The sequence below is a fragment of the Rhyacophila brunnea genome, unplaced genomic scaffold (assembly GCF_057557595.1).
Source record: "Rhyacophila brunnea isolate RB1 unplaced genomic scaffold, BYU_Rbru_1.0 scaffold_2, whole genome shotgun sequence".
NCBI classification, from domain to species: Eukaryota; Metazoa; Arthropoda; class Insecta; order Trichoptera; family Rhyacophilidae; genus Rhyacophila; species Rhyacophila brunnea.
Genome location: NW_028232859.1, coordinates 22,514,831 through 22,540,777, shown reverse-complemented (window position 1 = coordinate 22,540,777; position 25,947 = coordinate 22,514,831). Strand labels below are relative to the sequence as shown.

The 25,947-nt window shown below is 33.2% G+C and overlaps 1 protein-coding gene across 3 annotated transcripts in view; it reads left to right on the top strand.

Annotated features, from left to right (window-relative positions):
* Positions 1–322: 322 nt before the first annotated feature.
* pnut (septin 7-like protein pnut) overlaps positions 323–25,947 on the top strand; it is a 185,731-nt gene continuing 160,106 nt past the window's right edge. Inside the window, exons 1-2 of one of the 3 annotated variants that reach the window (XM_085946439.1) lie at positions 323–502; positions 1,340–1,689. In XM_085946439.1, coding sequence (XP_085802565.1) covers positions 1,567–1,689 — 123 coding nt within the window. In that variant the 5' untranslated portion in view covers positions 323–502; positions 1,340–1,566. The remainder of the gene's footprint in view (positions 503–1,339; positions 1,690–25,947) is intronic. The other 2 variants (XM_085946440.1, XM_085946438.1) reach the window with 2 other exon arrangements.

Here is a 25,947-nt window from a genome sequence, read left to right as displayed (position 1 = left end):
GTGAACTTTGGGCGAAATCTAATACGTAAAGTTTCCAAGTAACATATTGTACCTAATTCGAATTATATATTATTATGTTATTATATAACATCTACATCCAAAATTAAAGCACGTCTTCTGTTCTGTTTATAACTCACAGGATTACTAGGTTAATATTATAAAATGACACGATAATATTCTAACATGGTGTGTGTTTTCTTCCCTTCGCCCGCTGTTGCCGCCTTGCCCGCGACCACTATCTGCTTCCGGTGGCCTGCCATATCGCTCTCGGCCCGCTGACCACTCCGTCGGACGTGCCACCACACAGCGGTAAGTAATCCACTCACTCCATTATTATTATTGTACCCAATAACGCTTCTTCTTTCCCGGCGAGACCATTTATGATCGAATAGTCGCGGATCGCGGCCGCGCACACTTGTGATTTGATTTGTGATTGATTTGTGATATCCCCCCACTCGTCGATAGCGCGATTTACGGTATCATCGATAAGCCTACGTGATAGGTAAATTGCGCCAATTTATAATGAAAATGGTGACTTATGCATAGCTGTTAAAACTGCGTACACGTCTATTAATGTTCGATATTTGAATTATAAATAAAATCTAGTGTCATCACATAACTGTTCGGTAGAATTTTGAGGTTAGAAAATCTCATAGTAAACCCGCGAAGTGTAGTTTTCAAAAAAATAATCATGGCGTTGTTATTTAATATGTTTTGTTGTTATCGTCGATGATATTATGAGTGTTTTTTTATTAATTTCGCGGATAATTTTTCATATTATGCATACATATTTTACTTAATCGTACCTTATCATTGTTACGAATGAAAATTAATATTTTTGACATAATATCCGTTCGATTATTAAATTGTCATTATTCATCTGTAGTATGTTGCCTTGTACTGACGAATTACGAGTGTCTAATGTAATTTAATATGTAAATTATTTGTCTTTAGTTTTCATATTACAACATACCTACATTGATATCATATCTTATTAACAGTGTATCGAGATTGTTAAGCCGTGTGGGCTTGTAGACAGTTTTTGCGAAAATGAGTTAATTAAGGGTTTAGATTATTTTAAAATGTCATCTTCAGCGTCTCATATTATCGTGATCAAGATTTACTCCATGACGAAGTTAGTTACAGTTATTTTGATATCGCAACCAAACTTTAAAAAAATTCAAATCACTCTTTTGTAAAGGTGAAAATTTGTTACTCACGTCCTTTTGGCTTAGCAGTCTTGAATTATCATTTTGTAATTATGATAGATATGATAATAAAATTATTTTTGCTATCAAACTGCATTGCTATTCCTAATCATACCTATACTATTGAATAGATTTTAAAATATAAGAATATCACCCCTTATTACATAGTTGAATAAATTTGGTAAATTATTACCAGAAAATACTGAATTATTGTGATCGACTGTGCCCTAGTCTGTGAAAGTGCCGCGAAAAGTTTTCCAGTGTCTTTGTTTTCCCGCGCGCCGATTTTCCGGCGGCCGCATGCCCGGCGTCCGTTTCGCGGCTTATTTTTAAAACAGGTACACTGTTCTCGTGCCCGATGAGTGAAATGGATGTGGATTCGCCGTCACCGTCTCCGGCTCCTCGGACGAGGACGAAGCCGGTGCTGGCCAGGTATCGCCCGACCGTGGTCAAGGCCGGTGTCATTCCCGGTCCTCAAATGGTTTGTTTATTTACATATACCTAGTACCTACATACTATATTCTGCGCTCAAAACTCAGCATAATACAATATATGATACAAATCAAATAGATTATTAAACTATCTATTTAACATGTTTAGGTATAGCTCTGTAAATAAAATTATCGAGCAGTAGGTATCTAATCTTTGTTTTGATATACTCTTGAACAAATATGTATTTCGTAAGTTATACGCTTTCATAAGAGATATAATAAGTACATTGGCGGCTGGTGGTTTCTTCATTCTTGGGATTGGAATTCATACTAAAAACCCTGTCACATTTGAATAAGTATATTTTTTTTTCGAAAAAAGACCGTTTTATTTTTATATTTCTAGAGTGAGTAATATAATATCACCAGTAGGTACACACTTCAGTACAATTAATATTATCCGAGCACTACAAGATAAAATTAACTATGCAATAGAATGATCACTTTAGTAGAGCTTGGGGATTATGGAAACTGTTAATATTTTAACCTAAACATGGAAGACTACGCATTTATTGTGCTAGTAAGTTTGTAATAAATATGTATTCGATCAAAAATAATGGTTTAATAGTTATTTATTAAATTAATTAATAATTATTTAATAGAATGCTATATGGTTTAAGACTTTAAGCGACTTGCCTACAATATTATAATGTATTGTGGGGGTACATTCATAAACATATTGATTAATATTCCAAGCATTGTTTGTTTTTGTGTATAATATCGATATTAATACTCAATATTATTATCTCGATTAGTATACCTACTATTATTAATTCCATAAATGTATCTTTTTCGTCGATAATTAATTTGGTTGTAAGTTGAAACCATTATCAATGTTTAGAACGCCTATTTTTAAAGGTTCGTAAAACATTACAATGTAGTTATATATTTTAATATATATTTATAGAATATCTGGCTCCGGCATTAGTGAAAAATAATATTATAAAAATATTACAATTTAAATACATTCATGGTTCTCAGGTTTCGGGATTCGGTTGCGTTTCTATTTCCAGCTTTGATCAAAGCTTTGTGACTAAACGGTTTGCTTATAACTTATATTATGTTTGCTCCTCTACATATCAAAAAGATTTTCTGTCTTATTCACTCTAGTAATTATTTCAACGAGAAAGAATATCTCGTCTCTTTTTGGTAGTAACATAATATACATAGGATAAGCACGCACAAACCAGTATATTCATCATATTATGTGTGCAGTGCATACTCTTGATAATGGTGTTACAACCAAAATAGCTATCGAATAAAATCAAAGTTCTTGGATTTTAATATATTATTTGTAAATAGAATTCTCCCAAGGATACGTAAATATTTATAAAAGAAATGAAAATATAATTAATATTAAATTCTACAGGTTGTTACAACCGAAATAGCTATCGACAAACCTTTTTTAAAAAACCTGTAGAATTTAATATTAATTATATTTTCATTTCTTTTAAAATGGAATTCTACCAAGTAAATGCTAACTCAATTAGTAAATATTTATATTATTAAAATTATCAATTATGTATAGGTACATACATTTTGTTATTTGTTTTTTTAATGTTATGTTATTCAGATTTGGGTATGGTTTTTTATTTGATGACATAATTCACATTTTACTTATCCCTTCCATAAAGCCATTAACATTTAAATGTAAGTAATACGTATAAATAGGATCAAGATAACACATAAATCGAGCTACTTTTACAATCTGATGTTATTTGTATGTAGCCTATTAATGGTTTATCAGTAATCATATATCTTATAAACTTATCATTGTACCTGCAACCTGCCATTCCTGTATCAGTTGTAGTCTGATTGTATTTTTATATTGCTCAATGAATAATTTCTTCAATCACTTGCAATTATCTAAGAATAACTCGGCATAGGTATACGTTTCTAAGACTTTGTAGCTTACTTAGATATGTAGGTATATGATAGAATTTTCATATATTAAATCCTGGTGAGATTTAAATGCAAATCTAAAAATACCCTCCGCTCAGAAAGGATTAAAATTTATCGGTTTCTCCGTCTCGACAATAATATTATTCTGCGTTGAAATGTGGAAACAGTTGCATTTAGCAAAAACATACCTCTCTTTGAAACCCGAAGCACACTGCAGTTTCTTAAAATATTTTGTCCACCTCTATAAATATATTAATTGCGCATACATTTATAAATTTGATTTTATCGCATTCAATTAATTTGTTTAAACACTTCGATTTACTTCATAGATTTGTTTCATAGTTTACAAATTTTATGTCAGGTTTGTTCCCTTACAAATTTAAAAGCTTTTACGCAAAAAATACGAACAAAAGTTTTTTGAACTGTATGCTGGTATGCCAAGGCATTGATATCCAATAAACGGTGGTAATTTTTATATTGTCTCTGGTTGATAAAGCCGACAGTATTTATATCGCCTTTGATATTATAATGACAGCTACTATTAACTGTGACGCCACAGTGAGCATACGATGCGTTGATTTTATTTCTTCCCATGAGTCAGAACATAGGACATAGGTGAGGCTAATTTGTTTACTATTGATCATGGTTGTACAGGCTAGCTACGCTCTGCTCTTACCACCCCGAACTACCCCGTATGATTTTTTTTTGCTGAAGAGCTAAATAATGAAAAAAAAACTGACACGAGATTCTCGAGAAAACAAGTATTCTTGATTACGGAAATTCTCGAATCTTAAGAAATGGAAAAGTCTAAAAATCATAAGCTTTAGTTGAGGTATTGTGTAACTTAATCTTATAGAACAGTAACGTCTGCTTTCTGTGTTCTCTTGGTACAAATCGTTTCTCCATAGCAGTTTTATACGATGCGGAGGTTTCTTTACTATACTTATACATTTTAAAATAACTGTGTACCTTCTTCTCTTCGCTGTCAGTCGAAGGTTGTGTAACTAAGTTGCAGTATATTTACCTATCCTGGACCAACCGTGTCACATCACCAACTGCATGGACATTGCGCCACTTACCATATTCCATAGCAAAGCCCAAGAGAATATCTTTTACAAGAAATGAAAATATAATTAATATTAAATTCTACAGGTTTTTAAAAAGGTTTGTCGATAGCTATTTCGGTTGAAACACCATTATCAAGACTATTCAGATAGGCCGTTTGCCTTTGCTTAAATACTATACGTGTATAGATAGATACAGAATACATTTTCTTATTCGTTCCAGCAATATTATGAATTTGTACACTTATTATTAATTGTAATATTATTAATACTTTGATGACCCTAAGTGGGTTTTTTTTAATGGATATCAAAATTTATCAAAATTACAGTGTTCGATTACTTTATGGACATTATTAATCAATTAAAATATTATTAGTATAATTGTCTTAATCGTGTGTTTAAATTATATTTAATAGTGGCGACGAATGCATTACCAAATTTTCATTAATTATGTGTTTACTTTTGGATAATTCGCGATTAATTTCCAACTGTTCGAGTAAATTTAATTTTAGACGTTTATTACATATATGCAAACATTCTGGCGTTATATTATTACTGATGCTATGCGAATTTGATATCAAATGTGTAGCAAACTGAGAATCTGTTTTACCGTTCCTGAAAGACCGGAGGTGTTCTTCGAAACGAGTTTTTATTGACCTGCCAGATTGACCAATGTAGCATAGACTACATGTGCCACATGCTATTTTATAAACTCCGCTTTTCTCCAGTTTGTTGATTTTATCTTTACTATTTTTTAAGTTTAATACTTGATTATTATTAGCTTTGAATGCTACGTTAACGCTATGTTTAATTTCTTGATAAATTTGGCTGAAATAATGCCGTGATAAGCAATGGACTTGTAATAACGATTTGAATCTCTAACGTTAGGGTATATTGTTGATCTAGCTAATTTAAAGCTAAGTTTTTTATATAATATTTTATCTACCATTGATGTTGCATATCCATTACTTAAGGCTATTTGTTTAATGGTATGTAGTTCATCCTCAAAATCTAATTTGTTCATGGGTACTCTAACTAGCCTGTGGATCATGGCATGGTATGCCGCCAACTTATGAATCCATGGATGTTGCGATCCTTTATGTATAGTAGTTTCAGTGTTGGTGGGTTTTGTATATATTTTAAAGTTATGTTTATTATTAACCCTCTGAATAGTGAGGTCTAGAAAATTAATTCTGTTTTCTACTTCGACCGTGAATTTAATATTACAGTGCAATGCGTTAGCCCTTTTGACGAACGAGTTAAGTTAACGGTCAGTTCCTTTCCAGCAAATCAAAATATCATCTACGTATCTATGGTAATATAATATATCAGCTACTGAAACCTGTAAACCCTTAAAACCTGTAGAATGTAATATCAATTATATTTTCATTTCTTGTAAAATGGAATTCTACCAAGTAAATGCTAACTCAATTAATAAGAATATCTTTTTGCACACACCTCTACTGTCCTCTACTTTTCCCTGTATAGTTGGCATAAATCATTCATAGAATAAAATATGGCTAAACCTGTGGCCAAGTACCTATCTATATATTGTTAATTAGGTAACTAAATCTAAATTATGATAAGTAGGTACTTAAAAACCGTTTTTTGTACTTAATTTTAAAAATTTCATTTTCCATATTTTATTTCCATCCTCAAACGAAGACACAATATTTTATTGGTGTAATAAATATTGTTTAGAAAGCATCTACCGTTTTTTTTTGTATGGCGACAAATGTGCTGTACGTAATCCAGTTTACTGTAGCACTCCATTTTTATTGGTGAAGTGTGTCGGCTGCGAGTTGTGATGAGGTGTCACGTCACGTTGGCTCCGCGCGAAACTTGACTCCCTACTCACCATCATCAGTCGGCAATGGCGTCCGCCAATTTAGCTTTAATTTAATCACTCGCCCGAGTCCAGTTCTGCCTGCATAGGGAGCAGTGATAAACTATGCAAATTGTCTCAATTATTGTTTTCAATTATGGCAATCTATACCTTGTTAATTTTACATTATGGTAGGTAGGTACCAACTCTTCACAAAAGACATATTACCATAATAAATATGCTTTCTACTGAACATTGCAGTTTAGGTTTATTTTTCCTACATTTAATTCGCTGACTATGTTTGGCGGAGGAATACTTGTTAATTTGTATCCAATCAGCGTTGCTAACCAGATCTAGTGTATTTCATTTGACATCTAACGTGAAAAAATGAATCTGGCATAATATGGCTCTAAATCTAGTATTTTTTTTTTTGAAAATGAGTTTTTTGTCGAAATGCATTTGACTTCAATCAAGTTTTGAAGTTTTGAAGGTCGTCGACACTAGACATCGAGATTTTTTGCTTTTGCTAAAAATCACTTGTAATTTAGCTGATCTACCAAAAGGTTACTTATTGCATGATAATTTTTTTAACTTACAATGTATGTTGTTTTTCGTGAGATAAAGGCTCTCGATAGAAGTCTGGCGTTTTTTCTCTCTCAAATCACTTGTTTTCTTCACCACATATTATTATATAACACAGGATATGATTGGCTAATATTGTTGGTCCCGAGGCCGACTAAAATCAGGCCGTTACACGAAATTATTAACTTCGATTGTTGTTGTATTTATTGCTTATAATTATTATGTACTTCGAATGCAATAATATATTGAAATAAAATGTAATAATTTGAACGAAATATGCAATCGAAAGCCTTCATTTTACCGCGAACAGGTTAACACATTGCATTCGAAGATACTCAACAAGTAGCATCACCATAGTGCCACGGCCTGTATAATACATTCGGCCTTGGTGCATACGGTGGTGTTACATTAGGCTAGGGCTCGATTTGAATTGTAGCGTCATCGAAGAAGCTGTCAAAAATACCTGCCAATATTACATGCAGTGTTCTCTTCGATAAATTTAGTCCTTATTGTTTTACTTTTACCGGTGCCAGATAATATAGGTACATGTGCAGATTTTTCTTTGTATGTCGTATCATGAATATAAATGTCTGCTGTAATTAATACACAGAGTTGATAGCAGTTAGTGTTGTTAATATACATTTTGTATTAGGTATAATGATTATCTAACGGTTGTTAGTTTTAGTTGTTTCCTCCTTGGCACTCATTCTCGTTATTGTTTGTGCTACTAATTTTACAGTTAAATTTTCTGGACGTATTCCCTGAAATTTCATGCAGTTTAAAAGATCATTTTATTTCGTATTAATATCGCAGAATTCAGTATTTTTTGTCTTTATCGGTATAATACGTACTCTCCATTATTTTTAACGACATTGCCATCCTTCCTGTCAACCATCGCTGACGCAACGCTAGCATATATCACGTTTGTTTAATTGGGGTTAATTTAGCACAACAGAATCAGCGCCGAAGTGCAAGGAAAAGGATTCGCAGGAATTCGAGCGCAGCACAACACCAAACTTTGTTTATTTCTAATGGCACGCGCCGAACAGTTAGTAAAGCAGCACGTACACGCCATGCCTTCCAAGCCGTGCTTTTCCATAACAGTTTCGACGTCGCCGAGTATGAATGACTTACGCGCATTCTTCAAATATTTGTCGTGATATTGTATACCTCGCTTGGCTCCTTGTATTGGATACTCTGAAAGCCGAAGCCAGATCCTGAATACTAATGCATCGGTGAGTTAATAAAATGACCGATGAAACCAATCCTTCATACCTATAGTTTTGGTCATTCGGTTAATTAATACGGTACCCGCGTGGAGCGTGTGTGGTTTTTGTACAATTTGTTTTGACTACATATTATTCTAGAAGCTATCAATGCTACTTTCCTAATCTAACGGTACAACAATGTCAAAATGGTGTCACAATAATTATTATTTCTTCAAATCATCGCTGTTGCTTCTTAGTTGCGAATAATATTTTTAAACTATACTGGTAATTCCTTCACCAAATATTTATGCTAATTACTTGGTCCAGAAAATTGTGACTGACTAATTTAAGTTTGTGCCATTTTTGTCAGTGTGTGTTGTAGGTTTAATATTACCATTCAACAATTTTCTGTCATACTAAAAAATTACGATTTACTCATAAGTAAATCTAAATTCATTTCGAAAATGAAGATTCTCAGACATATCTTCGAAAGGGTAATTTCACTGATTTGAAGGAGAAATAACACGGATTTATGAAGCATTAATACATACTGTAACGACGTATTTCTTTCTGAAAGGGTTACTTACTAGTCGGGAATTGTACCGTAATATCCGTAATCCTAGGTAATTTCTAAGTAAATCTAAAAGAGAAATAGTTTAACGATGGCTTTTGATATTTCGTTTCGTATGACTTATATAAAAAAATATATAAACGTTTGATATCTTTAAAAATATTGAGTCACCATTCATGGAAATATATCTGTCATTCATTTTGTTTTATTCGTTTGATATCACATAACAGATTAATAAGATAGAAATGCGGAACCGAATCGCTATGGACGAAGACTTTCAAGCCGGGTTTGGTTTATAACTTAATGACGGTCGTGGCATAAAACGTGCGTTTCTTTTACGTTTACATGAATAACTTTAATTTAATGCAATTTCTTTAACACGCGTTTGTCCCATATTTATCCACAGTCCAGAATCGTTACTTCTTACAACCACACCAAGAAGGTAGGTAATGCACATCCCATTATTTCTCTCTATAATAATTTGTCCTACACAAAAGTGCTTTCAAAATACTGCTATTTTGTGTATCATCAGAGCTCATTCTAATCGCAGAAAGACGTAGGAAATGTACTTTTTTGAAATCGTTGTATCGCCTATATAGGAAGACTTTTCATATGTAGGTATCATAAATGGTTATTTGCGTATCTCCATCCTAATTATTTCTGATGTAGATGGATGAATATTCGCGTAGGCGGAATCTCGGTTAGTTTATACTCTATGTGTATTTTATTCAGTCCTTGCTCCAGAGTCCTGACACTCGTTCCCATTCGACGATTGTGTCGGGCCGGCCGGTTAAATAATATTTCATTTATCTTCATACTTGCGCTGCGATGCTGATTTTGCATGATTGTGAATTATAATATAGTGACAGTTCAAACGGTTCAAATTGAGGGTACGAGAGGCAAAAGTGCAATTCATGGAGTGGCCGTATTCGCCAATTGCCTGTGATTGCATTCGGTGACACGGAGTTTGAAATTGAAAAGCGTGCTCGCTGTCAGCGTTTTGATATTGCTCCCGTGGTTTGATTTGCGGCCGTTGGCTGTTTATTGATGTACCCTGGGTGGACGGTTTGCCCAGTGATTATTGTTTGCCAATTGACCATTGGAGTTCAATACAAGACTAATAATAGGTGATACTATCTTAATGTGGTGAAAAACACGGATGAAATTGGCCGTTTCGCGTTTTAATTAGCGTTGTATTATTTGGAATATGCAACATTTGAATTTCATTAAAATATTTGATAATAGTTTTCACTTTAAGGCGATTCGATCGGTTTTTTCGCTGTCTTGAAGGAAAACATATATTCCAATCGGTTAATACGAACTGACACGATTATTTAATTTTGAAATGTCTTATAAATTTAATGATTTTACGGTTATTTTTGCCACTTGTAAGTTTAATTACATTAATTAAATGGCGAATAATCACAGCTTAATTCAAACGAAGTTAACGTATTTTAATTATCCAAAAAAAAATAGTTGATACTTTGACTGACTTTTTCGGAAATTTCGGAAAATGTCTGGTAGAGTTTTTTTCACGTATCATTATTAATCTTCAACAGTTCTTTATATTATTATAATTTAGGAAATATCTCCTAAGTTGATACACAAGGTTGTACATGTACCTATACATATTTCGTTTTTTTTTTTAAAGAAATACCTATGTTGAAATATGTAGAGTGGTTCAATAGTATGTCCGTTCGATTTAATTATGTTCGCAAGATACAGTTTTCACCAAAAAACGAGACCGATCCCTTTAATGTCGTTGATTGCAATTCTTGTTGGAAAACCAAAATTTTAAATACCGTCAAATTATTATTTAATAACTTAACGTTATCCGCGAAGGAGGAATCAAGTCGACCAAGTGTTTAAAAATCGATCAAGTATGTTATATTTGTGACCTAATGCAGTGCTCCGCAACCGTTTTGCCGCGGCACACTGGTGTGCCGTGAGACGATGCTAGGTGTGCCGCGGTGCAATAGCCAAATTTGCGAACATGGCTGGTAATATATTTGAGCACCTGCATGAACATAAAGCAAGGTCAGAATGAAAATAATATATTGACGTGCTCTGATAAATTAGCAGAATTCAAAAATAAACTCGAACTTTGGCAGAAGGATCTCTACAAATGTTCTAATGGAACCGCCAGACCACCATTGAAAACAAGCAATCAATTTTGGATCCGTCTCAAAAACATTTAACTTTGCTGCAAAAGAAATTTCATCAGTACTTTCATACAATCAATGCGACTGGATACGAAACCCTTTTGCAACCAATGCCGAAAATTCTATAGAAGCGCTTTTCCTATAAATTCGAGAGGAATTTGTTGAATTGATAAATGACGGGACGCTAAAACTGAACTTCGCCGATGTTCCATGGGCTATTTTCTGAATTTCTGTTAATTAAAAATATCCTCGGATTTCCGACAAAACTATCGCAGTTCAGCTCCCATTTTCGAGTCAAAAAAAGTCGCATTAATATTTTGAGACATCTTATTGTAGGATGCAATTTATTATTATTGTGTTAATAGGTACTCGACAAATAATTATTCCTAACCTGACACCTAACCATAATTATATTAATATAATATAACCATACGAAAAATTGCTAAACATAAAATCAATACCACACTGAAGTTGAAGTTAAAGTCCCTCCACCAAACCCGCCCCGTACCACCCTCGGTCTTAATCGAGAGTATCACGGGACCCGTCAATTGGTGATGTGAAGCATCTAAGAAGAATTGGCCTGGGAGTGTCCTGGGAGAAGATGCCCAAGACTTAGATTGCTACGCTCAAAGTGAGCTCTGACTGAGTTTACTCTAATGCAAAGTGCCAGGGAGAGAAAAAGCACATGGAAATTACTAAAATCAATACCATTAATTTTACCTCGAACACTATTTAAAAAATGCTATTTTAGAGTATCACGCTGTCTTCGACCTTAGCTATAGGTAGGGGGGCCCGCCAAAGATCTTGGCCTGGGGTCCATGTTTTGGTGTATAAATTGTTTTACGTATGGTGTGCTGCGGAATTCTGGGAAGACCTTTGGTGTTCCGTGGGTGGGAAAAGGTTGCGGAGCACTGACCTAATGGGTTCGTCCATTGCAATATTATGCAACACGTACCGAAGTTGAAAAATTTCTTATCAAACGTCACAATCTTTCCGAAATCAAGCGGATACACTGACGTCGTTTTGTGGTGTTTCTCGGTTTTCACGTCGTATTGTTATATTTTTAATCGACAAAATTTAAAAGTGATTACAGCCCAGTGAGTGCGATAAGGAAAGGATTCATAAAAAAATGAATCACGATCATAAATAAATACAATAAAGTCACTTTCAGCTTCAAGCTAATAATATAACACTGGAGAATAATTCGATTGAAAAATTTAAGCTTTGACCGGCTGTCAGATATTTTTTTCTGATAACAAGTCTGCTAAAACCATCGAAGGTTCAACTTACATTGTACATCACAATAATAGCAATACTCACAATGGTATTGATATTTCGTTTTCAATGTGCTCTTTCCATACAGCATATAATATAGCAGGGTTGGCGAACCTTTTTACGTAGGTACGCATGCCAAAATTTCATAAATATTGTTTTTCAACTGACATGCCAAAATACAGTGTTTAAAAATTCTATTAAAAAAATGACGATGTTCTTGATACCCACAGAACATAAGCACACATACAGATTTATCATTTTTTTCAATTACGCCATACATTTCGGTCCACCAATTTTGAAACTATGCCAGAATTACTACTACTAGCTTCACCAAGTTTTTGTTCCTTGTTTGGTGCAGTTATTTTTGTGAGTAGAAATGAAATTGTTATTGTATTAATTAATTATTTGGTTATTTACGCACAAATTGACATCAGAATTGCTCTGATCAGATGAGACATTCTCTCGCTACAGTGATCTCAAGCATTGTAAATACATCAAAATTAGAGGTTCGCAGCACGGCATTCCCCGCCGCCTGATGAGGTTAGTGCGAGTATATTATATATGACGCATAAAGTTTCAGAACCGACCTTTGCAATTATATATTTAAATTAAAAGTAATGCTTGAAGAGATGCGATCTGTCATTTATTATTATTATTGGTAGGTATTTCTCTCTCTCTTCAAGCTCGTGCCATAGGTTCGCCACCACTGGCATATGGAATGAGATTGATTATGTATGCCTTCTTTTCGTACCATTGACTTGTATAGGACACATCCCTACACAGAAAATGCCGATATTAAAATGGTCACGTTAGCAGAATTGGTCATAAATACGAACGTGATTTTGCAATTTGCACCTTTATTGCAATGTACAATAATTGAATTCAACCACGGATACAGATCCGTATTTACATGTTTACGACAAAGTAAAAAAAAAATTAGCAGACGCAAATGAGTAGGATCATTAATTCCTTGTATTCTTCAGGTGCTGATAGTTTTAATAAACCCTGTCGCACATAGAAACTCGTCTCGACTGCAACATGTCCAATTTGTCAATTTGATTGTGTTGTCATTAACGAAACACATGTAGCTTAATGTACTGCCGCACATAGCGTCGGTGCGACATTTTTGGTAGAAAAAATACCTGCTTGTCGCGTGTAACAAATTTCACTCGACGTGGGCCGCAGGGAGAATAGCAAAATGATAGCAGATGCTGTTTTTATTCGTTTTGACTAGCCACGTGACGACACTTTCCCGGCTTGGTCTCGCCTTCGCGTTCAAAAGAGAGTTGCAACATTGACCATATCCCAGTCAAGAAGATTTTTTATGTCGTGCCCTCTACTATCCTATAATAAATGACTGGTCCACTATATTCAAGTCACGGCACGAAACTGTGAACAATTTCGATCGTATTGCTGGTTATTACTTATACAATGAATGTAATATCGTAAACTGCTTGTTTCAAATTGAAAAAAAAAATGACGGACTAGAGTAGACGGTTTGGTATATGTATGTATTGACGTAGTGTCACTATAATTGAATGCTGCTTGAAGTAGGAACAATCAGGGAACTCAGAAATAATGGGAATTGAAATACATAACGGGTAAGGCGATAGCAGGTAACCGACTCGAGTAAGGAAGAATCTGGGTTAACTTACACACGTGTCAAGAATACGTTTTACGTCGAATACTGAAAACTGCTCTCGGTTTATGCATTTACGCTCATTTAATGTTGGTGTATTACACACACTATTGTACGTGCTTAAGGGGGGACATGCTCAGTGTTCCTAACCGATTTTTTTTTAAAACGGTACTTGTTCAAACACGCGCGTTACCATGATCTTACTCCCTACTTCATTTATCGTTTGTCAATTTATGGCTACCGCCGTATGTTGTAGCTTAGCCACTGGGAAACGCCAATAGAAATGGCGTATTTAAAAAAATACTACCTTATTCTTAGGTCAATAATTATTTTAAAGCAAACATTATTCGTAGAATGTTTATCACATTTGAATGGTCAAAGACATAGCTTATAATCAGTATCTTTAAATGTGTAAATCTTGCCCATTTTTTGAATAATAAAATGCCTAATTCTTGTCAAATTTGGGATCACAGAGATTATCAATATAATTTTTTATTGTAAATATTTCACTATAATAATGTCGACATAAATTTTACTAATGGTTTTATAAATGCTTTTAAAAATTAATAAATATAAAAAATATTAACACCACTTCACATGGACGTACCGAAATATGACTATATTCTAAAACATTAGAGCGAGAGGTTTAAAAGAATACATTTTATGTAATAAAAATACTTTATGCAGTCATCAAATGTTTAAAATAAATATAAAGGATAATAAGGCTTCAAAATTATGTAAATAGATTATCTACAACGTTTAAGAAATTTCCAGGATCATGCTTTGAAAATAGCATAAAAGCTCCATTTTGACGTACGCTGAGCATATGTGGGCCGATAATGCGTGCTTCATTTTCGTAGGTCACTCACACATTCAAAAAGCCTGCATCAACATGCGGCGTATTGAATATAGCCTACCGGTATTCTATTTATTGTCTGTTCTGTGGGAACAATTCATATTTTTCTCCTATTTCACCATTTGGAACAGAAATACATGAGCTAGGAATAATTACTGGTCTCGTTAACTGTAAATTAACTTCACTATCAATTAGTTCATGTCAAATATTCTAAGGTATTCGCCATTCTCCTACACTATAATAATATTAGGTATGTTCATTAAGTTGTTAGAGTAATGTTATTAGCTACTTCCCATCTATTTACCTATATTACTCTAACGTTCTGTATTAGTATATCGCCGCATCGAATCCTTTTTCGTGTGGAAGTTCCGAGTTCCTGCGGCTGACGGTGAACTCGAGCGACCCCATTCGTGAAATGGGCTCGGTCCTGGAACAATGGCTGTCTGCGTCATTATTATTTTTTTTAACCATTCTCCGCCCAATCGGACGAGACGACACTCCAGGGTGTCAGAAATGGTTCAAGACCATTGACTTATTGCTTGGACGTAGCATCTGGAAAATGAAAGCGCCACTCGACTCCACTAATTGACTGGCTTGGAACCATGGTTATAAAATTGTTTGAAATATGTTTGAAAAATTAATGAGAATGCTTATTTGAAATTCGCGCTCGTGTCTTTATAGCATTGTTCTTTACCCGCATATAATACATATTGTATATTGTTGAAAAATGAATTCTGCATACATTGCAATTCGGGTGCATTATTGTCATTGACATATTCTGCTAACGTGTCCGTTTAAATATTGAGTTTGTATAATGCAAGTAATGATGCAGTGTCAAACTATATGCCAATATTGGGGACTAACTAACCCACCCCGATAAAGTTTAAAATCAATTCATTATCATATTTACCAAATACAGTAAGACTTTTCATTTTTTTTGCATCAATAAGTTAGCTGTAACCTAATACGTCTGCATTCAATAAACTTAAATTAGATGCATTTCAAAATATAGATACATTATAGTTTATAGTACATAAGTATAAGTGTATACATAAGTATTATATTATAGTACTGACCTACCTATTACTAAGTCACTTAAAAATGCAAAATTTATAGGTACTTACTCATCAAATGGCCACATTTAATAGGTTACTAAAAAGCTACACGTGACCCCACCACTGACCTAATTGATATAAACTAGAATAAGTATAAGATACTCTACCAATTATCTTTATGTGTTACTTATAATAATGGCGCCTAATTAACAATCTTTTTAATCTTGTTGATTGTTTTTACTAACGCTCACTAAACGGAGAATATGCCGAAACCGCTTTCTGACGGTCTTATACCTACCAAGGAGTTGTTATGTTAAGGAAATTTTTATACCTATAACGTTTTATTTAAATATTTTTATAGATGTCCAAAATTAAGTATAAGGACTCAAACATTTTACTTAGTCCACGAGAAATCATTGGGTTACGCCGTGTCCCCCGGGTATAACAAATAATGAGAGTAGTCTGACCTCGTCCTTTATTGGGCCGATTAGCTTGATATTAAATCTCGTAAATTAACATATATGTATATTATATTTCATAGACAAATATTGTAAATATAAAACGTTCTCCGCCACAAAGTGTGATTATTAGACTCTTCCCATCCCATCCTCCAGTGCCTAATTCTCAGCAGCTACTCACTTACCCAATCATAAGAGATTTTCAATGAAATGAATGAGATTTTTATTTAATTTACGTAAATATACGAGAGTCCAACGTAGGTGGGCAAATGATTTCGACTTTATTGATAAATTCTTCACCGTTGTTACGTAATCATAAATTAGAAGGAAGACATTATTTATTATTATTAGCCTTGTAATTATGTCGAAATAAGCCACATTAAAATGCAAGTAATAAACGTTATACAGTTGTGTTGCAAAAAAATTGCAATCGATCTTTTTCCTAACCAATATGGAGATTTAAAAAAAATGCCGCCAACTCAAGCGCCGAATTCGTCGATTTATAATCATCTTGCTTGTGAGAATTTCTAAGATTATGAAATCATTATGTTATTATTTATTATTATGTTTTTTTCTTCTATTTCGGCGATAGAACTGTTATTAAACTACATACATATAATTCATTACAGCAGATCTCAGTGCATCAGTTCGGTCTCTCAGTATCGTTTACGTCACTCAGTTTAATCGTAAAGTGGTGATAAATTATTATTCGTGGACATGACAATAATTATAGCTGCAATGATAATAACAAGCTATGCAATTTTCGAAATCAGTTTCAAAGCTTTTTAGTAGTAGTTATGTAAAAATACGCCATCGCTTGTAATACATACCCCTCGCAATGTAACAAGAGGTCAATTTCAACAAATTAATAAGTAGATGTAATACATCAAAATTTTGTATCACACAATAGCAATTCATTGATTTTGCAAGTAAAATATTTGAAAATATAATATTTAAGTATTATTTATTAGTAGGTATATTGGTTTCGTGTTGGATTTACTATGTTATCAGATTATCACTAATCATTAGTAGCAATTATTATTATCTTAATTTTCAAAAGGCTCATTACTACATAATATAAAAAAAAATACTTAAGGCTTTCTAATGGTAGGACATTCATTTACTTAGGAATAATTGCATTTTTACGGTCTAATGAAGTATTTAAATGACTAAAGAGTAAGCATATATTATGATGTATACATTTTTAAATGGTCGCTACATTTGATTCCTATGAAATCGTACAAAGTTGATAATTGAAATTTACTTTCTGTTGAACTGGGCATCTTTCATTTGTATGTATAACCTTATATATATCGTATCCGGAAATTTGTACGACCGCATACTTATCCAATATTTTATTGTGAAATATTTATCGGGGAAAATCCGCCACAATAATAGTGTAAAAATCCGTCTATGAAGAATGCGAAATGTGTATGATAGAAATACGGTGTCAGTTATCCACTGCTCATCATCGTAAAATGTATGCATCCGCCCACTATGTCGACTTGCATACAGCATAAAGCCATAAAATTTCCGAAACGTTCATAATGCAGTTTGTAACCATTATTCTATTCATTACTGGCGGCCGTGAGGCGTATGATATCGTCATTACAGGGATTGTAATCTACTTGAAAAGGTCTCACACCGGTTGTTATGTTATGAATGATGATTCAAATCAGTCTTCCTAGAGCTTTTCTGGTAATACTCGCATTTTCACCATGCAAACGAAATAGACAAATTATTATTATGGTCAGCATTTAATTTTCGGTGCGCAGTATAAGCATGTGATGATATCCCATGCCGAACAGGATGTATCCACTATCAACACAATCATTGACAATAATTTACTCCCACGAGTTTGATAATTTACTAGACGGGATAACATCGCGTCATTTCTAAACACAGGCTTATCGGACTTTTACAATATTATTAAATAAATTCATCGTACCTACTTGCTGTATTAGAATTCTTCCGTCAGTTCTTCTGGTCAAAGAATTTCGGAGAACTGTCGAGCGAGACTTTCTAGAGTTCCGGTGCTTTGTTGTTGATTCCCTAATGTGAAAAAATTTGTTATTTTCGGTATCACCATGCACCTTAAAGTTAAAGGCATCAATCGCGTCTTTCTGCTAATAGAATTTATAATAGTCATTACATATCGAGGGTATACTGACAGAAAGCATTAAGTCATTAAAACAAGTTCTGAGATAATCGCATTAATAGCTTAATTTTTTTTTCAAAGCTTTCTCCCACGTAGAATGTTTTATGTTTTATATATTTTTTTTCTACATTATAAAGAATAACCTTTTTGGCATACAAAACATAAGATTTGATGTTGATAAGTTGTATGGATATTTTTTTAAAAATGTAAATGTAATGTGACTGCTGACATAATGCATTCTGTCAGTAACTATTCGCTAACTTTGACATATTATTAGATAAATGACAATGCATTATTGTTATATTTTTTTATGTTAATGATTAGATTGGTACATAATAATACAAATAAAAATAATATTTTTAGTGAAAATAACATTATTTATTTCAAATTAGAGAAATATAGAAAAAATACAATGAAAATAATAATAAATCACAATAATTTTTAAACAGATTTTTTTTTAAATTAAATTATTTACCGTAAACTACAATAACATTTCTCTGAAGGGTATGCAGATTGGATAGTATGCTACATATTACGACTAGCCTTAATTCTGATTGACATTCTTTGCATTTCCTTGCACTTGCACATTGCACCTATTCATGAAAACAATTAGATTAGTATCAGTATTAATATTAAAAAAAAGAATGTTCATTATTATTCGTCGTTTTCGGCATCGGAATCATTTATATCGGGCTCCGGAAGTAAGTCTAGATGGCTGTTATTCTCGGCAGAGAATTGTTGAAACCACCAATGAAAAATGTCCAGTATTACACTTTTTTCACACAAATCCTTTTTTTTGGCACAACTTATTTTTAATGGATTTTTATATTATAATTGTGGAATGTTTTCGATTTCTACAAAACCAATTTGGTTGATACGCGAAGCATTTCTAATTTTTAAAACGTTTATTGTTTCGTACACATCACTAAAATTATATTTATATTGAATGGTACCTAAATGGTTTTTCCTTTTCATATTTAAGACATTTCATTTTTAGCCAATTTATGCCAAGTTTTTATTTTTTATTAACTGATTCGATAAAAATTTGAGGTCATAAAAGTCAGTATATTTTAGCTCGCTTGCTTCGTATGGTTTCTTTTTCGAAATGAAACGAGACATTCAAAAGTCATTTAGTCATTGGCACAATAAATCAACGCAAACTTTTGCCTGTTTTCTATGGCACTATGCATAGAATCGCATTCCATAGATTCAAGAAAAGAGCAGATACTTGCAAATTTCTATTATGGCCTCCGCATGTATCGGAGAAGAAAGATATCTCAGTTACACTCGATGGAAGCTGCTTGAGATACCACATGAGACAACTTCCTATTTCGCAACTCCCTCGCTTTCCATTTATTTCGGTCCAAGCCAAACAAAATCCTTTATTCGGCTTTGGACCTTCGTAAATAGTTAAGTTAAACATATTTAATTTTCTTTTATAATAGAGCAGTGAAACCTCTGTGGATGGTATATGTAACACACTCTGAAGATCGTATGTTACAGTCATGAATAAGGAATCATTATTGGACATATCCTTATCTTTTTCTTTTTCAGAATGACATTCATTTTTCCTTTTCAAATGACTCTGAAAATCCTCTTCCATTATGATGTTGTCTTCGGGGCAACTTACTTTGTATTTATTACAAAATGTTCACTGGTCCTTTTTTGGTTTGAAAAACGATAAATTATATTTTTTGCAAAACACTCTATGATAGGTTATCTGTGTCAATGGTGATACGCCTTTTTCTGTGCAATAGTCTTTACACAGGCTATACATTTTGCAAATTGTTAATTTACTGTCTAAATATTACCTTTTATATATATATATGTCCTTTCTCGTGTAGTGACTCCATAAACGGGAAGGATTCTATGTGAGACTTTATATGGATTAAATTCTCATTGCTTGTTTTGTGAATAGGGGGATGTTTACCTCTACGATCGTGTAACGTAAACTGTACTCCCACGTCTTCTTGTCCTTTAAATGCGTGAATTACTGATCTATTTGAAATGTGTAAAGTACTCTAAAAAAAAAATTCAGACTCTGACTTTTTGTCCACTCTTGAAAAAGAAATAACACTTTAGTTTTGTCTGGATTTCCTTTTTTCATTCCTTGGTTTTCTATCAACGGGAATTTCAATCTCAACATTTTTTAGAATGTAATCTTTTTTGCGATCATAAGAACAACTCCAACACATCTTTAATATATTATGTTTTGCTCTTTGAGACGAGGCCATTCTAATAAATTCTTCAAATGGTTCAATGTATTGTTTCACTAATCACTAAAGACAGATGAATTAAAATTGCAAAGGTATGGCCTATGCCCTATGGTGACATCTATTGACAAAATTTGTACTGACAGAATGCATTATGTCACACTTAATGCATATGCCATGTTACAAGTCCTGTATTTTGTACACACAGAACGCATTATAGGTCATATAATGCTTTCTGTCAGTATAAAAAAATAACAATATGACTTAATGCAGTTTCTATTTTCTTACCAGTATATCCTATGACTAAGTGCGTTTTACCAGAACGTAGAGCGTAAAATTCTAAGAATTTTGGCATTTAAAACAGAAAAACAGCAAAAACTCACTTAATGCGTTCTGCAAGTATACCCTCGATATTATCATAGATACTTAGTGAACTTTACAAATTATAAATTCAAGACGTTTACAACAAGACATGCTAAACAAAGGAATAGTATTGAAAAGGTATGGAAGCAATAATAGAAAAAAACAGTTTAAAAGAGTATAAAGAGTAAATACACAAAATATGAAATACATGAAAGTACGCTGAATGAGTTAAGGCTATACCTCAGCTGAGGCATGGTCTAAAAAGATCGTGACTAGGCGATGCGCGGATTGTGGGTCGCGGGTGTAAATGACGCAAGCCGAACGAAATATAATTTGTCATAAAAGTTCAACATGCGTCCTTTTTATGTTATATTTATTATTATATTCGTAATAATAATAGTATATTCATTGACATGTTTTCTTTTTTAAGTACATACGTAAAGTTTTTTAGTCATCTCGATCATATTTTAAGAATTTTTAAAAAACAAAACACCTAAACTCATCCTCATTGATCTCCGAAGAGATTTGATTGAACACAGACATTGCCCGCCCAATTGCCATTACCAATGGCAGGTTAGTTTTGTACCTTGGGAGAACAAACGATTGACGTTCCCGACTTTTAAGATAGTTATCAGAGACACATCGGTCAACACTAGGTACTGAGAATAACAGAGTTCGCATTTACACCCCGTATAGATCGAATTAGTGAAGTTACTTTACCATTCATAAATCTGTGCTTATAAATTTGCATTATAGGTACGTCCTGGTGGTAATGGATATATTATATATTTTTTTGATATGTAGATACTTTTTTCAAGATTAATCTATCGAATTAACATTCTGACGTTTCGACGTTAATTAAATTCTGATGTTTTCCATGTAAAAGATTATTTTTATTTAATGTAAATATGGTTCCAAAGTGTCGTTGCAAATTACTGAGTCTTGGGCCCCTATAATTTAACGTTGTACATGCATTTTACGGCGCTGCTGTTTGTGCAATGGTTAATTACCGTTTATGATTTGATAGTTTTCGTTTATGACCAACGAATCGACGTGTTAATTGGTCTAATCGAATCGAATTGACAAATCGTTCTGAAACTTTTTTAGTGAGATAATTCAAATTAGGAAAAATAGCACGTGCGAAAGTCTAGACACGGTAATAATGGGATATACCTATCGATAAACTAATACAAACTCGGGATGTGGTAAGGCTTTTATCGGAGTTTTATCTGAATCGTATTATAAAATCACATAATAGTACCGGAGCTCATCTTTTCGTTCACAATTTGAGAAGCATTATCTCCATTCTAAACAAGCGCGGGGAAAATAGAGTGTTGTGGGTTCGCAGAGAGAGATCTTGGATCTTGCCCTGGGCATGGAAGTACACAACCTTAAATTTCCCACGTCCCACCATTCACCGTAACAATGATTAAAATTCAAAGTTCGCTATCGGATCGACGCACTCGCCCGCCGTGCGTCGGCTGTCGGCGAACTCGCTTGCTCTCTTTCTTTCCTCCCGCAGCATCATCACCTCGCTACGTCATGTCACGTCTTCTCCAGAGCAGAGCTGTTGGAACCCCGACCTTTTAAAGTTCGGGTGAAATTATCGAATGGGGCTCGGTTAAGGGGTTCGGTTCCATCAAATCAAAGTTCTGAGACCCGGTTCGCGATTCTTTACGGCTTTTAAAATAATCGATATTCTTACCTATTTATAAATACCTACCTAATTCTAGATATTATAATGTATATTTTATATTAATTTGAAAACTCAAAAGGTGTTTTCTATTTCGATTTTTCAAATTTTTTTCTCTTGAGATTTCGATTTTTGAGAATCGACATAATATGTATAAAATGACTTCTTGGCCGAAAATTAGATTATTTTTTAGGTTTTCAGTACAAAACAAAGTCGATAGCTTTTTTTAGCTATTCCGACCATATAATCATTTTTTAAATCGAAATTTCTTTGATTTCCTTAGCGACGATTTTTTTAAATACGGTTGCGGTCGGTTGCTTAATTAACAATTACTAATGAATCTCATTGATGATTTCTTGGGAAATCTAAATACTTACTCAAAATTTCGGACAATTTATATGTTGAGATTCGAGATTGGCCTTTTCTGATTATTTCTCGAAAATTCTAGATCACAACCTCTACGTCGAAGTGTACAACATTTTTTTTAATAATTGACTCCAGTGTGACTAAACAAAGACTAAAAATAATGTAATACAAATACTAAAAAAGAAAATTTAAAAAAAATGGTCAACATCATTCTTCCATTTCAGGGTTCCACTTCATTCCAAAACAATTAAGCGGTTCTCCAGTTTGGTTCCGGTTCTATTCCCAACTCTGTCCGCTACGTCATTTCACGTCGTCTCCAGATCACGCGACGTGATGTATCTCTGCCGCACGATTATTCGGGCGGATGGAAAACATGCTCTTGTTTGTATTAGGATATTAAATTCTGTACCATAAAATGCTTCATACTTATTTTCCCAATTTTGTATACGTGAGGTGCTTTCCATGATAGCTATGTAGGCAAAATTTCCAATTAATATCACTAGTAGGTACTAGGAAGAAAGAACCTACCTAGTCTTCAGAATTCGCCGTAAATCTTGCTGTCTTATCTTTTACCACTAGATGGAGGCATCCCTGGAATAGTATATTAGTGGGTAGATTTGCCGACTGCGTTAAAGGTGAAAAGTTAATGGAAATGCGCGCCGCTGTCAAATTGCAATGTTATTTTTAACGTGTGTGGATTTAGAGCATTATGAGCCCTATGGGATTCGAATGGCTAACAATCATTCCTTGGAAATCCATATTATGAAGACAAGTTACTGATACAACACATATTAGAAACGTACTGACAGTAAAAAGACACAGACACAAATAATTACAAATCGTTATCTTGTTAAGAACAAGTCACCAACTAATATTTTTGTAGACAATGAGTTAAATATACCGCAAAGTTCATATGTTATGACGTTAGAGAAAATTGTTAAAAAGTAATGAGTCGTAGGTATTGAATTTTAGAAAAGGTTTTGTTTTATAAATATTTAGGTTTTTTTGTGACAATCCCTGCATATTTTATTAAATGAGTGTCGGTATGTTAATGTAAAAATATAGGTAAGTATACTAATAATTAATCCTATCAAATAACACTACTTATCCAAAACTGTTGATGCTATTTGTTATCTTTGTTGTTTTATCCTTGAAGTTAGTGACTTTTAGCAGCAAGCCGACGACATATTATCGAGATTGCGAGAATCCAAAAGAACGTTAGTGATAATTTGTAACTTAACAGGATACTAATTTTAAATAAGAATTTTATTGGATGCTACGTATATATTTTCACCAATTATTTGGACTCTAGCTAGGATATAAGGAGTCTTATACACAATTATAACTTAATCACAAGACCAGTTTGCTTCAGTTTCATACTTGTAGGCCCCGGCCTATCGCAATAAAAAGTAGGGTTTTTACATTATTTTTCGTCCAACCCCTTTGATTTAACCCCACAAATAACTCATTTCAATGACATAACAATAAATAAAGGCATTGCATCTAATCCTCATATTTTAATAAAGTATATTTTTATTATTATTCTACTTTCGTTCCTTCACTTAGGTATAATGTGAACGAAATGATAAAAAATCCTGTGGTCAATATTATAGGTACAGGTGAGTCTGAGTCTATTAGGACGTTGAATGGATGAAATATTTGACATATTATATTAGTTTATTTTAATACCCAAAGAATATAATAGAGTGCCAGTGGAAAATACATTCGAGGCACGTTTGATGACTGTCGTAGAGTCGTCAAACCGATTCCAGTTTATAGCTCGTCGTGCCTTACATTTATTAAAATATCCTAGAGCTTTCTGAAAGTAATATAAACATATTACTATCATTCTACCATATTAACATTTTGTAATCACACTTTTTAATATGCTATAAAAATAATTTCACGTCCGTGAACGTTTTAGGGCCTAGGATTATGTATACATGTTTACTATTCGAATCTGACCACAGAGCGTAGATGAAAAATGTAAATTATAACGAACTTGCTAAGCAAAAGGGCGACCATAAGAAACATTTTGTCGAATAAGTTATAGGAGATTGCATAGTTTGCTTAGAATAATATCTTTTGTTACATCTATTTTTTTTCGGTATAGAAAGTAGTTAGTGAAGTCAAATTACTCCCCTGTTAATTTGCAAATTATTACTTACGCACTTTTTTGCTTATCACCTTATCAGTCTTGATAATGTTCCTTATCTCTGTTATATTCACATATATATATATATATATTTACTATAACATTGACTAATATCGTAGGTTTGTTAAGCAATATTGCCTAGTTATTTTAACTTTGTTCTCAATCCATTTTTGAATTATTTTTTTAAACTAAAATGTTGACATATATTTACTGAAATTACAAACGAAAAAACACGCTTATGCGTTGTAGACTAGTCTTAAATCTTCAGGTATGTATACATACTGATATAACAATACCATTTATAATAGATATTAAAAATTAACATATTGTATGTACCTACTTATATATTATTACAATTGCACCAACTGACACGTACTTTACCTAAAAGAAATCCGCTGACGGACAAGGCAAGGCGTCTTGCTCGCTGTAATAATTATTATTGCTTATTATCTATCTGCCTTTCCTACATCCAATATAAATAATAATATATTATTATTCTGTCTCTGTGTGGGGTTTAAATATCACAAATTTAGTATAATCTAACGTTTTGTTGTGTGTGGTGTTTGGAGTTTGATATTATATTATATTATTGTATCTATATTGTATTCTATACGATGTGCTTATTTTGTGTGTGACATCTGATTAAATGTGCATGTATTTCTGTTGCAGATAGCCTAAAGTGCCGATGTACGTATCTAACTATTCG